Source organism: Nelumbo lutea, chromosome 1 (genome assembly GCF_056320005.1).
Source record: "Nelumbo lutea isolate HS-2025 chromosome 1, American lotus-T2T, whole genome shotgun sequence".
In the NCBI taxonomy this organism is placed as follows: Eukaryota; Viridiplantae; Streptophyta; class Magnoliopsida; order Proteales; family Nelumbonaceae; genus Nelumbo; species Nelumbo lutea.
In genome coordinates, this window is record NC_142684.1 from 30,347,379 (window position 1) to 30,362,482 (window position 15,104).

The 15,104-nt window shown below is 34.6% G+C and overlaps 1 protein-coding gene across 6 annotated transcripts in view; it reads right to left on the reverse strand.

The window, feature by feature from the left end:
* Window positions 1-6,078: 6,078 nt before the first annotated feature.
* Window positions 6,079-15,104, reverse strand: part of LOC148874137 (syntaxin-81-like) — a 46,708-nt gene continuing 37,682 nt past the window's right edge. For all 6 annotated transcript variants that reach the window (XM_088965890.1, XM_088965892.1, XM_088965894.1 and 3 more), the window contains one exon: window positions 6,079-6,404. In XM_088965890.1, coding sequence (XP_088822016.1) covers window positions 6,261-6,404 — 144 coding nt within the window. In that variant the 3' untranslated portion in view covers window positions 6,079-6,260. The remainder of the gene's footprint in view (window positions 6,405-15,104) is intronic.

A 15,104-nucleotide genomic window follows, 5' to 3' on the forward strand; every position in this document is an offset into this window, starting at 1 on the left:
TATCTATCTATATATATATATATATATATATATATATATATATATATATATATATATATGTATGTATGTATATATGTATATATGTATGTATATTATATATATTTTAATATATGTCACATATCCTCTATATATTATATATAAACATATATACATTATATATATAAATATATACATATATTATATTTATAATAATCTATTTATAAATATATTATATATTCTATACTTTTATAATATTAATAATACATTATATATCATTTATTATTTAAAATATAATATTATACATATATTATATAATACATATTATAAATATAAAAAACCGAAGAACTAAATCGGTCAAAAACCGAAACGGTCAACCGATTAACCAGTAGTACCGATTCGATTTTGGTTTAGAATATATATATATATATATATAAACTAGTAGGACTGATTTGATTTGAAAAAAAAATGGCTATGGTTTAATTAATTCTCCCTCATAGCTTACAAGTCCACCTGCTAACAACCTTGCACACAACCTTGCACGAGGATTTGGTTTGGTCTTCTTAAAGTGTCCAATCTTGTATAACCGAATATCCTTTATCAATTTTGTGTCTATAATATAAATCCTAGTAACTTGTTTCATCCTCACAATTATATCTAGAAATAGATAAATTAATTCATTGTAATGAAAAGACTATACATGCGAAATAATCTAAATGATAATTAACCAAGAAAATTTTATCAAAAATATATCATTAAAGTATCAACAGGTAGAGGTGTAAATTGGGTTGTGCCAGCATGCCGGGCCTGGGGTATAGGGGTATATATATATATATATATATTAATAATAATATAATTTTATTTTCAATTTTATTTATTATTACGTATATAAACAATTGTATGCATCAAAATGCAAATAAAATAAAAAATTAAGATTTTTTTTAATTTTTTGTCTATTTTTTAATTTATCTTAAAATTTTCATTATTTCTTTTTAAAATTTTTAAAAAACATGGCTTGGCCCAATCCACAACACGGCTTGGACCAAGGCTCAGCCCATGGACCAGCCTGACCTATGGCATGGCACGGGCCATGGGTCATGTCGAGTCAACCCCCAAAGTATCCTAGGGGAGGGAAGCACGACCCATGAGCCAGCATGGTACGACTCGCACTTTGCATGAGCTACATGCGGGTCATGCCTTACCGGCCCAACATAGCCTGATTTACACCTCTACCAATAGGTTCATAATCTCATAAGAAATGACATCATTATCATTTATCCAAAACATCTTCTCATCATAAACCAACAACTCATCTTCTCACTAATAAAAAAATCTTCCATGGTCTCCAATAAATATCTCATTTCAAAATCTTGTCACTATCCAATCATAAGTGTCTTTAATCTGTCCAAATTTTCTTAATTTTCAATTTCTCAAAGATTTCAAACATGGAAAAAATGTTCTATATTATCAATTTTACTAGAAATATTAATGATACTTTATATATTCAAAAAATTGAAAATCCTTCTCTTTCTTTTTTTCTGTTTTTTTTTTTTTACCAATTACCTGTTGTGGACATGATGCCATACCACTAGAAGAATTTATTGTTGTAAGTAACAAGGATGTTGGAGTAGAACTAGAAGCTTCATTTTTCATAGGTTCCAAAGAAGAGTTAATATAGTGTTATATTATAGATTAAAAAGGAAATACTACTAGATTAATAAGAAGTAAATTCATAAGATACCTTTCTCCATCTCTTCAAGCACTTCCAATTTCCCTTCATCTTGAATTGCATGTGAAGGTTCTCTTAATCAATTTTGGTGCAAATTAAACCCTCCACAGTTGTTAGTGTCAATGAACTACAAAATTGATTAAGTACTCAACCTCCTATGCTAAATGCACTTTCGGATGCAACAGTAGACATAGGAATAGCCAAAATATCCTGAGCCATATAAGAAAGTATATGATATTTTGAGCTATTTGTTTTCCACCAACACAAAATATCAAAATTTGCATGATCATTTTCAAATGCTTCCTCCAATAGCAATCCAACTATGACTTCACACACATCTCATCGTTCTTTAAAGCTTTATAAAATTCTAACTTAAACATTTTAGTTGGATCATAACTAGATCTGGATCTATGACCGCTGGTATACACATGATGGACATTGCAACATATATATTTGTGTCATTTTTACTGGCAGTTTGACCACAAACATAGATGTCCTTCAAATAAAAAAGTATTTTCTTTTAAAATTATAATCTGTATATCACATGAAACACTGGTAATACAAATTTCCATAAATCGCTCAAAATAACACCTTGTTTTAAATGTGATAATCCAACTTGTTTCTTTTAAACTTTTAAGCTGTCTTATAGCTCTACACTTAGAATCAAATTCAAACTTAATGGCAGGTAGAGGAGTATAACAAAGCAAGCAGGGAGAAAAAGTGAACAGCAATTAATGGTAATCGAGGTTTAAGGAAACAAAGAGATCGGAGATTGTAAAGAAGCAGATGGGGAAGGAAGAGAAGATAGGGAAGTTGAGTTAGTACAGAAAAAAGTTGGCGGGAAAGGAGTTGGAGAGATGGAGAAGAGATGAAGAGTTGTGCAATTATGGGATTCTCATGTGTGGTTAAATGTTAAAGCCCAATGGTAGAATCTCTTAAGTAAACCACACATGAGAAGACCACCACCTGCGATCGGTCATTGGATCTACAGCAGATCCAGATCCATCTTTGTGAGTCTCACTAGCATACTTTTCCATGCAGTAAAGGGGGTTCATTACCATGTTCCCCATTTGCGGCTGGTTTTCTTTGAGTGAATGTTAACATAATGATTCATAAGCAAGACCCCGTTGTAACTTAAGCCCAAGCAATTAGAAAATATTAAGGTAAAAATTGTGGGTTATGCTCTATCACTACTGCCCGCATGACCTAAAAATTACTAATCACCAATGCCATTGATCCATTTTTCTTCTGATCATGGACAATGACAACTTTGACACAATGATCTAATTGGTTGTGTTAATTCTTCGATGGACAACGAAACAATGAAGAAAAGGGGTTTTTTTTCTTTGTCCAAAAAAGATCTTTTTGTTTTAACCTTACCTGTTTTAACATTCTTTTAACCTATCATGCGAGAAAGGTATCATATTGGAACATAGATGGATCTACTACTTATAACAAATGATGACATAATGATCCAGTTACAAGTGTTCCATCGATCTACGATTGAACTTATTATATTTAAATTAAAAGTATTATATTTAAATTAATAAATGAAACATTTAAATAAATTAAATTAAGAATATCAAAGAAATTGCCATTAAATGAACATGTTATTATAACAACTAAAAACACCATACGGTGCATGGATCAGTGTAGACATCTTTGTAACAAATTTGATTAGACCACAATGAGGAAATTGGTGCATTGGTCACATCTTGAAAGATCAACACTTACATTAAGCTCAAATTACAAACAAGGCAATAAAGGAAAATAGATCCCTGTAGGTACATTAATAGATGGAAAGAGAAATGCAAATGTTAGGAGACAAGTTTCTAGTATATTAAAATAGGTAATTTGGAAATCAATAGCTTGTCCTAATTTTTAACATTAAGGAAAGAATAAGGAAAACATTAAAAGGAAAATAGGGGAAATTAATAGAAAATAAGAAAGAGAATAACAAAACATTTCTAGGAGGATTATAAAAGGAAATTGCAAAATTATGAGAAAATAGCAAATGAAATACCAACCAAATAGCACCAAAAACAAAAGCAAATTTGGGGAAATTTCTCATCCATAAAGAGATACAACTATCAATGGGCAAAATATTTCTATGAGCGTGGTTCTTTTTTATAGGAGGCAAAATTGAAAAGTAAAAATGAAGCAAGAATAAAAATATGAAGTGCACTATTAAATTTGCATTTTAAAGTAGCATAACGCATGGAATGGGATGCCCTTTGCAAGGGCTGGTAAAGGATCTAATCTAACTAAACAATCAAGGACAAGTTACAGGGCATTTCCCCTTATGTTGTAATATATGAACATGGTAAACTATTAACACTAAAACTAAACTGAAATAGACATTTTTCATGTAGTTAGTAGAACATATATAGTTATCTTGTATAAATCCACATAAGTAAAAAAAATATATAATTGTAAAAGGATATAAAAGGAATTAGATGAGAAAAGGTAAATGTCAATCAAAACCATGGGATTTAGATTTCTTGATTTGATGAAGATAATAGGAAGTTCAACATTTTGCGAGAAAGAGAAAGACAAGAATAAAGAAGAAATAGAGAAAAGCAATAAAATACATCCCATGTCAAAGGAAATACTTAAAATGACAAACATAAAAATCATAAACATTTATAAAATTATGAGAAAATGGCAAAGGAAATAATAGAGAAAAGCATAAAAAACAACAAATTAAAAAATAAAAATAAAACAACCTAGCCCAAACCAAACCAAACCCCATAAAAATAGCAACCAACACATTTTTTATGAATCTCTTCCAAGGAAAAAAGACCACAAATATTGGAAAGTAAAATACATTTAGTTTCCCTTCTATCATACACCACCTAAATCCTGCCATCATCACATCAAAAGTGATTCAGATAAAATGAACCTGAAAACTAATTCCAGCAAAATAAAATTATATAAGTATAAAATAAAATAAAATAAAGAGAGTAATCACTAATTCCAATAAAATAAAATAATTACTTTGAACCGGTAAGGGATTAGACACTGTTCTCACCAAAATAAAATAAATAAGAAATAGAAAGTGATTCTAGTGAAGTAAAATAAAATAAGTTGGAATCAAAAGCGCTTACTTGTGCTATCTATTGGATTCTCCCCCGTGACCAGCTTTATAAGACCACTTTGAAACAATAAAACGCTAGCCATTGACTCCATTGAAGTAAAACAAGAGCAGAAAAAAAATGCAAAACTTATTGTGATGGTCGAAATATGGTAATCTCTAGCAAGTTCTATTGATCATGATAAAATAAAAAAAAAAAAAAAGAATAAGCATTGATCATGATAAGAAGAACAATAGATAGAAAATTATAATATTCAAAAGGTTAAAACAGAAGAGAGAATGAGGGGGAACTCTAGAGAAGGCAAAGGAGAGGGTGAGACGTAAGAGACTAAAGAATCTTCCAAATTTAGGTGATTAATTAGGAAGGATTAAAATGAAACTAATTGGGTGATGGAAATTGAATAGTATGGTGTAACTACAGAGAATTCTTAGGTATTTTTTCGTCAAACTTGAATTTGAATTTAGATGATTAAATATGATGGATTAAAGTGAAATTAATGGCTTGTGAGAATTAAATAGAACGATGTAATAAATTGTAATGGGAGAGGAAGCAATTATGATTTTTAATATTTTATTTTTACCTTTTAAGACCACATGTGCATTGTGCAAGAATTGAAAGGAGTCCGTGTGAGGCTTGTGGTGAGAGGTCCCCTTATCTTCCCCTTTTCATATTTGTATATTTAATCTATGTCTAATTGTAAGGGTTGAAAATGTAACTTATATTATTACTTTCACCTCATTTAATCTCCTCTAATTAAGTCTTAAGGTACTAAATCTCATTTTCTCTTATTAAATCCTATATTTTTAAGTTATTTTTCACTAATAAATGCTACTAATTATATCCATGTCAATATTTTTAACAGTATAAATCCATATATTTTTAAAATTGACTAAAAAACCATTCTTTATCCAAGCGATGGTTAAACAATTAAACAATTCTACGAAGTCATAGTTAGGTAATAAAATTTTTAAAATAGAAACGAATATGGAAAATTACAAAATGTAGAAAAATTATACATTTATGTAATCAAATTATTTTTATTAATAATGAAAATGAAATACATAATTTAGAACTGTCCAAAAATGAAATATAAAAATTAATAATAAATAGTTCACCTTTTGGGTCAAAAAAACATAATTTAGAACTGTCCATACTTGCAGACCTATTCTATTAAAACCTTCATCTAGAGCAGGACTATTCCACTCCAACTACAGCCTACAGGTTTAGGTTAATCCTACCTTACAAGATGTGAAACTGTGATGACAAAAGCACGCATACTTTTGAGCTGCCACACGTAGGCACCATAGCATTTGAACTCCTTAATGTGTAGATACAAGAAAATCCACTTACCTTTGTCATGAATGCATTGAAAACTATATTCCAATAAAAAAATACAGGGAAGGTAAAAAAGTAAGGAAAAGGATGTGAAAAACCAAAATATTATGGAAATGCAGAAAGATTTAGTTGTACCAGTCCAGAAACAGGATTGAGAAAGTAAGTACAAATAAGAAAAGCAAAAGAAAAGTTCTGCTACTGCTGTTGCGCTGAACGGCTTGAGAGATCTCTTTGTTACCCATTTCCACGTTCTTTGTAGCTTCAACTGCCTGAGAAAAAGTTTCGGTTAATTTGGTTCTCACAAACATTAGCAGACCCAATAACATCAAGAATCAAAATAAGAAAAAAAAAACGATGAATGCCGTCCATATCTTAAAAATTAGTACTCTGCCTAGGAATAGCCAGACCCAATAACATCAAGAACCAAACCAGACTGATGTCAGCTCAATCATAACCTTAAGCCAGAAAGGAATTAGCCAACCTAGGATGATTACACCCAAGTAAGGTATGCAATGTGGAAGCTAAGACCTTTGACTCCTTCACAAGAAATCTGGTTCTATTAAAAATAAATTTCCATCTTTACATACTTTTGACACCTCATATGTTTTTTGTTGGTTGAGTAAAAGTTGCACTTCACACTGTCCTCACACATTTGAACATGCCACCTCACCATTTGAAATTATACATAGTGATGTTTGGACCTCATCTGTTATTTCTTGACTTAGACAAGTATTTTGTCTTGTTCATTGATGATTGCACTACGTACACATGGATTTACCTTTTGAGACAAATCAGAAGTATATCCTACATTTTGGCTTTTCCATGCTATGATACTAGTTCAATTTCAATCTCATATACGTATTCTTTGTTCAAATTCAGGGGGAGAATACACTAACGGAGACTTCTTATCCTATCTAAAAAGTCAAGGGATACAAGTTCAACGAAGTTATCTAGACACCTCAACATAATGGAGTGGTTGAGCGTAAGAATGGTCATGTGCCCAGTGTTGTGAGAACTTTGCTGCAAGTATCTCATGCTCCTCCATTTTGGGTAGAGCTTGCCAATACTGTTGTTTTCTTGATTAATTGCATTTCCTCATATGTTCTTGCTAATGTCTCCTTTCTAGAAACTATTTGGTCGTCCTCCAAACTTACCTAGTTTCCATGTTTTTGGGTGTCTTTGTTTTGTTCATCTTTTGTCTCATGAATGTTCCAAGTTATCTGCTAAATCTGTTATATGTGCCTTTGTGGAATACAATCCAAATCACAAAGGATTTCTTTCTTGATCCCTCTGCTCATTGCATTCATGTTTCTTAAAATGTTGTTTTCCTTGAGCATATCTCCTTTTTGGATATTGTTGCTAGGCTATCTGCTCCATTTGTTTTTGTTTTGCAGAATTTTGACTCAGAGAATGTTTCTCCTCCAAATAGTGTGAAAGGCTTTCTTCTCTCGCAAAAGGTTACGTGTCCCAAATCCTACGCCTACAACCCCACTTCCTCCCGGTCCAAATCACCCCTCCACTGATGCTCCTGTAAGTGATGTCACTTTAGATTCTATCTCTATTCCTACCAAATCTCTTCATCATTCCTCTCATATTTCTAGACCTCCAGACCACTATGGTTTCCCTGCAAACCATAGTTCTTATGTCTGTTATGTAATCTTTCATAGGTATTCCCCGTTCATATGAGCAGGCCATTACCAATCCTCATTGGAGAAAAGCCATGGATGCAGAAATTCAGACCGTGCAAGAGAATGACACTTGGGATTTAGTCCTTCCTCCCTTAGATGCTTTAGTCATCGGAAGTCATTGGGTTTACACCGTCAAGTTGAAGTCTAATGGTTCATTACACCAATACAAAGCTCATCTTGTTGCTCAGGGTTACACCCAAGAGTATGGCATCGACTATGAGGAGACATTTGCTCTCATTGCCAAGATTGTTACAGTATGTATCCTCCTAGCTCTCTACTATGCATTCATGAGCCATTTATAAGTTAGACGTGAAGAATGCCTCCTCCTGGATATAGTGGTGATACCTCCCTTGTTTGTTGGCTAAAGAAATCTTTATATGGCCCCAAACAAGTTGGGCCTAGTTTGAGAAGTTTTGAGATGTTATTACTACTGAATATCATCAAAGTGCCTCTGATCACTCACTCCTTGTTCATCACAAATCTCAAGGCATTACAATCTTGTTGTTGTATGTTGATGATATGTTGTTGAGTGTGAATGATGACGTTGGAACTCAAGAACTTAAGTCTCTTCTCCACAATTCCTTTCATATGAAAGTCTTGGGTTCTCTTACTTATTTCTTGGGGCTGCAAGTACAATGAAGTGATCAAGACTACTTTGTTTGTCAGCACAAATATGCCTCTGATCTTGTTAAGCTTGCTAGTCTTACAAACACCAAATAGGTTGATACACCTCTAGCACTCAATGTTAAGTTGTCTAAATCTAATGGGACCTTGCTTCTTGATGCTACTCTATATCGACAACTTGTTGGGTCCTTCATTTTCTTTTTTTTGATCAATAACTGTGAATTGTATTAATATTATGAAAAGTTGCAGGGCAAGGAGCTAAACAATCTTAGCTCCCGAGAGTAACCATTAAACACCAAAAACCGATTACAATACAGCCCAAAATATAGAAATTCTGTTCACCCCTTGTCTAGCTAGACCATCTGCCAATGAGTTCGCACTTCTTTTTACCCATTTGTATTGAATTTCCATGTCCTTAGTCAGCCACTTAAATTTCCTCTTTTCGTTGTTGTAATTCCAAAGTCTAAAAGCTATCCTCTTTCAGCCAGTTTACCACCACTTCAGAATCTCCTTCTATGATCAGCTTGTTAATATGCATATCCTTGATTCTTTGTACCCCTTCAAGAGCTGCAAGTATCTCAGTCCTCAAAGAATCTCCCACCCCTACTGATCCAGAAAATATAGCTAACAGATTCCCTTGTTCATCTCTTATTACTCCCCCTATTCCAGATGGCCCTGGATTACCCATGCCGCTGCCATAAAAGTTCAGCTTAGTAAAGTCATGAGGTGGAGGGAGCCAACAAGAGTTTCAGGCCTTCTTTATTGGAACAAGTTCTACTATCTCCATCTATCTCACCATGACTCATCCAGACATCTCTCATGCGGTTCAGTTAGTTTGTTTCAACCCCCCGTGTTAACTCCACATTACTGCTGTCCACTGGATTGTATATATATACTCAGTTGGGGTGAGGGTCAATCATTACATTAGACACCTGTGAAACTAGGGGTGTCAATGGTATTCGAAAATCCGATTTCGAATTCAAGATTTGACATAATTGAATCGAATTCGGATAATTTGAATATCTAATTGGTCGAATTTGGATATCCTATTCATACCAAATAACTAATCAGATTCGAATTCAGATATGACCTGATTCGATTCGATAAATATCTGAATTCAACCGATTATTTAATTCTTATATAATATATAAAATTTTTAAATGTTTTATATAATTTATATATATAATAATTAAATTATATAAATAATTTATATATTTACATACTTTATATAAATAAAATATTTATTTTATATATTTATTAATTACCTAAAATAATTAATTAGTTGAATTTGAATTCGAATATTAATTTTCGATATCCGTCGGATATCGAATTTTTTAATCAGATTCGAATTCGGATATTGCCTGATCCGATTCAAATTAGATCCGTTTACACCCCTACCTGAAACCTTTGATCTCTCACGATCTGGAAGATTGATAGCCTTTATCCCAACTATATGGGTTAGATACATGAATCCTATTTCACCAATTTGCTCTGTTTAATGCCATATCCACCGTTAAATTATGAGTGTTTAAATCATTTTTTACTACTACCATGTCCTTTTTGGTCTACCCCTAGCCCTTCTAGCCCCTTCTACTTGCAACAAATCACTTCTTCTAATTGGTGCTATAGATGGTCTTCTATGCACATGGCCAAACCATCTTAGTCTACTTACTCTCATTTTTTGGATATTTTTGTTTCACGATTATGGAAAGCCCCATAATCAATACTTCCGGAATCTATTCATTGGTTCTATAAAAACTTTAACCAAGACAACCTTATCTACAAAATTGCAAAACAAGTTTCTAAATATGCCTGAAAATTTCAAGTCTCTGACCTAAAAGTGTTTAAAAAAAGATGCACCTCAAGCATGCTTAGGTATACAGCAAGGCACATTTTAAAGCATGTACCTTGCTTGAACCCAAGGACAAATGCATGGTGCACCTAAGATGCAAGGCAACCTAGATGCATGCTTCTTCTGGTCCAGTCCTCGAAAGAGAAGGGACTACCCCCCCCATAAAGATTCAATTACAATTTAACCAAAAACAAATCACCCCTAGTTTTACTTTATTTGGCAAATGTGTCAGTGAAACCATTTAAAGATCTTCTAGCCCATTTAACAGTTGCACCAAGCTCCCTTAATAAGCTTCTATTCTACCTCAAGGACTGCCTGTGGACTCAAATTCCCATGTTGCTTTTATGTAACCACCCTATCACCAGTTTTGAGTTCCCTCCACTTCAAATTGTTGGAGGCCAGTGGCCCGGTTGTTTCACCAATCTCATCCCTTGGAGGAGAGCTAAAACTTCAGCCATGGGAGAGTCATCTTCACCTATTGGCCCTAAATATAATGCCACCACTTTCCCTTCTCTATCTCTAATTACTCCACCCGAGTCACCTTTTTTTCTCTGATAAATTTCATTTCCTTTTCTTTTATACTCTAATGTGTTTTGCATCACTGTAATGGTCTATTAACTTCTAAGTAAACTCAAAACAGAATAACAGATTGAATTCCATGCATATTGGCCCTCGTCCTCCATTAATCCCCAACCTCCTAGGATTAACTATTAAGAATATAAGATATCTAACATTATACTAGTTACTTTACGTGATGCAGCCATAGCATCCCTTTTCCTCCATGCCTATTGGCTCTCTTGTTTTCCTGCCTAAAATAAAGGCTCTGCTCCTATTATTTACTTATTCTATGGTTATTATGAAACCTTTTGAATTTTGATTTTAATCTTTGTATTGCCTTATGGATTTGGATTATGGAATTTAATAAATATTGAACTATTGATGTTTTTTTATGAAATATGGTTATCAATTATCACAGTATACTGTTCCCTCCTCATCTGCACCCTCTCTATTCTCCCACCACTCTCCTTATCATATGCTATTTCACATCTCAAGTTTTCAACTTCAATACAGTTTCTCGATCCTCTTTTTTTCCTTCAACCCCATGTTTGGCCTGGCTTATGTATTCAAACCATTATTTTTCTGTTTATGGGAACCTCCAACCCCATTTTTCTAGAAAATCTGACTATTGTATCAGTTGGACTCTGGAACCAATGCAGTTCCCTGTGAGGTGTTTCTTGAGAAAATGGTGCTACATTGGCATGCCGTTTTCTCAGAAAATGTTTTTTTTTGTTATTTTTTGTTTGTGACTGTTGCTGTTTGCTGCCACATCAGCATACTGTTGCTACCAACAATAAAAAACGAGAAAACACCATAAAGGACATTTTCTCAGACCACACCTTTCCCAATTTCCAAGGCCTGGTCTGAGAAAACATTTTTCAGAAAAAAGTATAACCAAACACTAGGCATGGTCTGAAAAATGGATTTCAGATGTGGCGCTGATGTGGCACCATTTTTCAAGAGAATGGCATCCATTCCAAACACTAGTTTTATGTTTATGTGGCTAGGTGGGCCAATGTGCAGCCTTGGTTTCTATATCAGTGATTGTTTGTCTGTATCACAAGTACCACCCTCCCATTGCAAGGCATGATGATCATCATGGAAATGTGAGTGAGTTAGATATTTCTTGGAAGGACTGTCAATGGACTCCAAAAGTTTGAAACATGATCTAACTTCTAATCTTATTGAATTTAATAGTTTGTGACTATAAATTCAACACTTAAATTTATATAAAGTAATTACATATGTATAGGTTAAAAAGTAATTGATTTTGTAACTCTTAAAATTTTATTTATTTTGAACACAATAAAGCAGATTTGGTTTAAATCCAAATCTGAGTCCAATATATCAGATTTTGGATATAGATTTGAAGTCTCAATAATTGGATCAAATTTGGATGTGGCTCGATCTGTTTCAAATTTGGCCCAATTAAATACCCAATTCTAGGAAGGGAAAAGCTCTCAAGGATTTAACGAGGAAGGTAGGCCTTGAGCCAGCTATGATTCAAGAGGCAAAACTAGCAGAAAGAGACCCCTAGACTAGGAATATTTGGTAGTAAGGAATATTAATTGGGCATAGGCCTCTTCTTTGGGACAGTTGGAGCAGGGACACAGGGGCAGGGGAACCATCACTCTCTAGAATTCAGAGGTTTTTGAGAGAGCAGAGGAATTAAAGCAATCATAATCTCAATCAAGGTGAGAGGAATTGAGGATGGCTTTGAGTATGTAATTGAAACATACATGGATCCAACAACTAAGGAAAGAAGGGAACTGGGAAATTTGGGAGGAACTCCATGTGGTAAGGTTTATAGAAAGGTCCATGGTTCATTGGTAGGGACTTCATTACATGATTTAAAATAAGAACATAAATCCAACCAATGAATAGCAAAAGGAGATTCAATTTCTTCATAGAGAGCTCCCATTGCTATAAACAATTTCCACTTGGACTAATTTTTAAAGTAACCTTGTATGCTCAAAACTTGATAGATTTCTCTCTTGTGGATGTTAGACAGTTTTGTATGCCCTTAGCTTCAATCTGATTTGATGTACTTTTGTTATTTAGTGGAAATAAATAAAGTGCATGTTTGATTCATGTTGTTTGGTTTAATTCTGTGTGAAACCCTAAAACTGGACATTTATAGAGACTCATGTTAGTTTTAAATGTTCACAGCCGTTGGATAAGTCTGGGGAGATTTATCCTGCCAAGGCTGATACTGGTGTGCCACCAAGTGTTGGGATGGCCTGTCTCAGCCATCAGGGTAAGACCCGAGGCACATGCAGTATGGGATTACTTGAATCCTTGAACCGGACCAGATTTCCAGTATTGCCCTGAACCTTGGAGATAGATGGGCAAAACTGGAAAGTTACACCTGACCCCTAGACTCAAATATGACATTTCACTAGGTGTTGGATCAGGCTGCCTTTGATATGCCAATCAGTGAGATCCTTAGCGGGGATCAAAATCTGGGTATGTTGGGGCAGTTTGAGAATTCATCTGAGTGGGTGATCATAGTGACAGAATCAGCCACTTTGTCGGACAAAGGGTAATGATCGGGAATGCACTCTCTCTGATGGAAACCAAACTGCCGGCAGTTGATTTCAATCGTTGGAATTTTGTTTTGCAAAATTAATATATTTATATATATATGTTCGGTTTCGAATTGTTTGCAAATGGTTTTAATTCCCGGGATCCATGTGAGAGGAGAGTGCGGCACTGTTCCTTGCAGTCAAGGGAGAGGTCCTCTCTTGTCGGGCAGTGCTTGATCATTAAGGGCTGAGAGGTTAAGTGTAAGACCATTGAGGATAATACCTGATGGGCTAATCTTGCACCTGCCCACAGTCCCTGGGTTTTTATAAGATGGCTTGGCCCAGGGACCACTTAATGTAAGTATTGGGCCCATAGGGTCCATATGATGGACTCAAGGGGTTCATTGAGTTTTTCAGTAAATTCGGCTGGAACTTGTTTTGGAGGCTGGGCCGAACCCATGTAGCTGGTGTGTAGATCAATGCTTGGGTCCCACGCCATACAAAGAAGCCCAACTGGGCAGCAGATTGGAAAGTAATTAGACACTGAACACTTAATGGGCCAAAAGCCCATTTCGAGGTGGGCTGATATGATCACCCATCCATGGGGCGAATTTGAGATTAAAGTTAGTAAAAGGATTGGGCCTTTTAGCCTTATCCACTCTTAGAGACCAAATTCAAATTAGATTTGAATCTGGTAACCTCCTGATAAGATCAGGAGTAAGCTAACTCTATCTGCAGAAAGGATTAAGATTATCCCCTATCCAAATACTGATTTGGATTGGGATAACTCCTAAAAAGGAGGTTTCTTAATCAAGAAGAAAGGAGGAGATTTCGAACAACCTTGAAGAGGTATAGGATATCTCCTGCGAATTCAGATCAGATCTGATTTGATACTCTCCAGAAAAACAGAAAAAGCAGTTCAGCCCTTTTTGTTTTCGAGATCTCCTCCTGCCGCCGCCATCTGCCATCGCAAGATTAGATCTTTGCAGAGAAGAAAGTCAAGAAATCTGTTCTTGACATCAGTCTTGCAAGAAAGACTGAAAGGATTCAGTGTTTAGTACTTCCAGAGGATTCTAGTGAAGGATCCAGTGTATAGGACGCACCCTGCTGGATCTGTTCCATCCACAGCTGTGTCATCTTCAGCAGGAACGGATCTTGGAGCATTCTTTGGGCGTGAACACCAACTTTGGAAGATACTGCTTCTCCGGATCAGGTATATTCCTCCCATTTATCTTTTGGTACAGATCTGGTTTGGTTATGGTTCAAGTAGGATCCTTGAATATTGTATTCTAAATTTAGGGAATATGATTCCCAGTTGAGAGAAAGTAGGAAATTTTTGAAATTCGCCCACCCATTCCGCAACCTTTATGGCGTCCATTAGATGGATCCTACCATTCTTTCAGTGGTATCAGAGCCAGGTTCGAATCCTGAACCAAAAGAAAATCAGATCTGACCCTGCGCAGATGGATAGAAGGTGTTCTTTCTGGATTTGCGCAGATTGTTTTCTTTATTTCAAGAAACTGTTTCTTGTTAAGGGCGATTGATCTGAAATTAATTTTATTAAATCCAAAATTTATTTAGAATTGTTCTTTATTTATTTTGATTTAATGGACTGTTCGAACCTGGAGATCACAGTGCAGATTTGGCGTAGATAGTCTGCGCACCCTTTTACTTTCCTTTTATTTATATTCGGTTTGTAAATAATTTTTTTTATTTTAGACT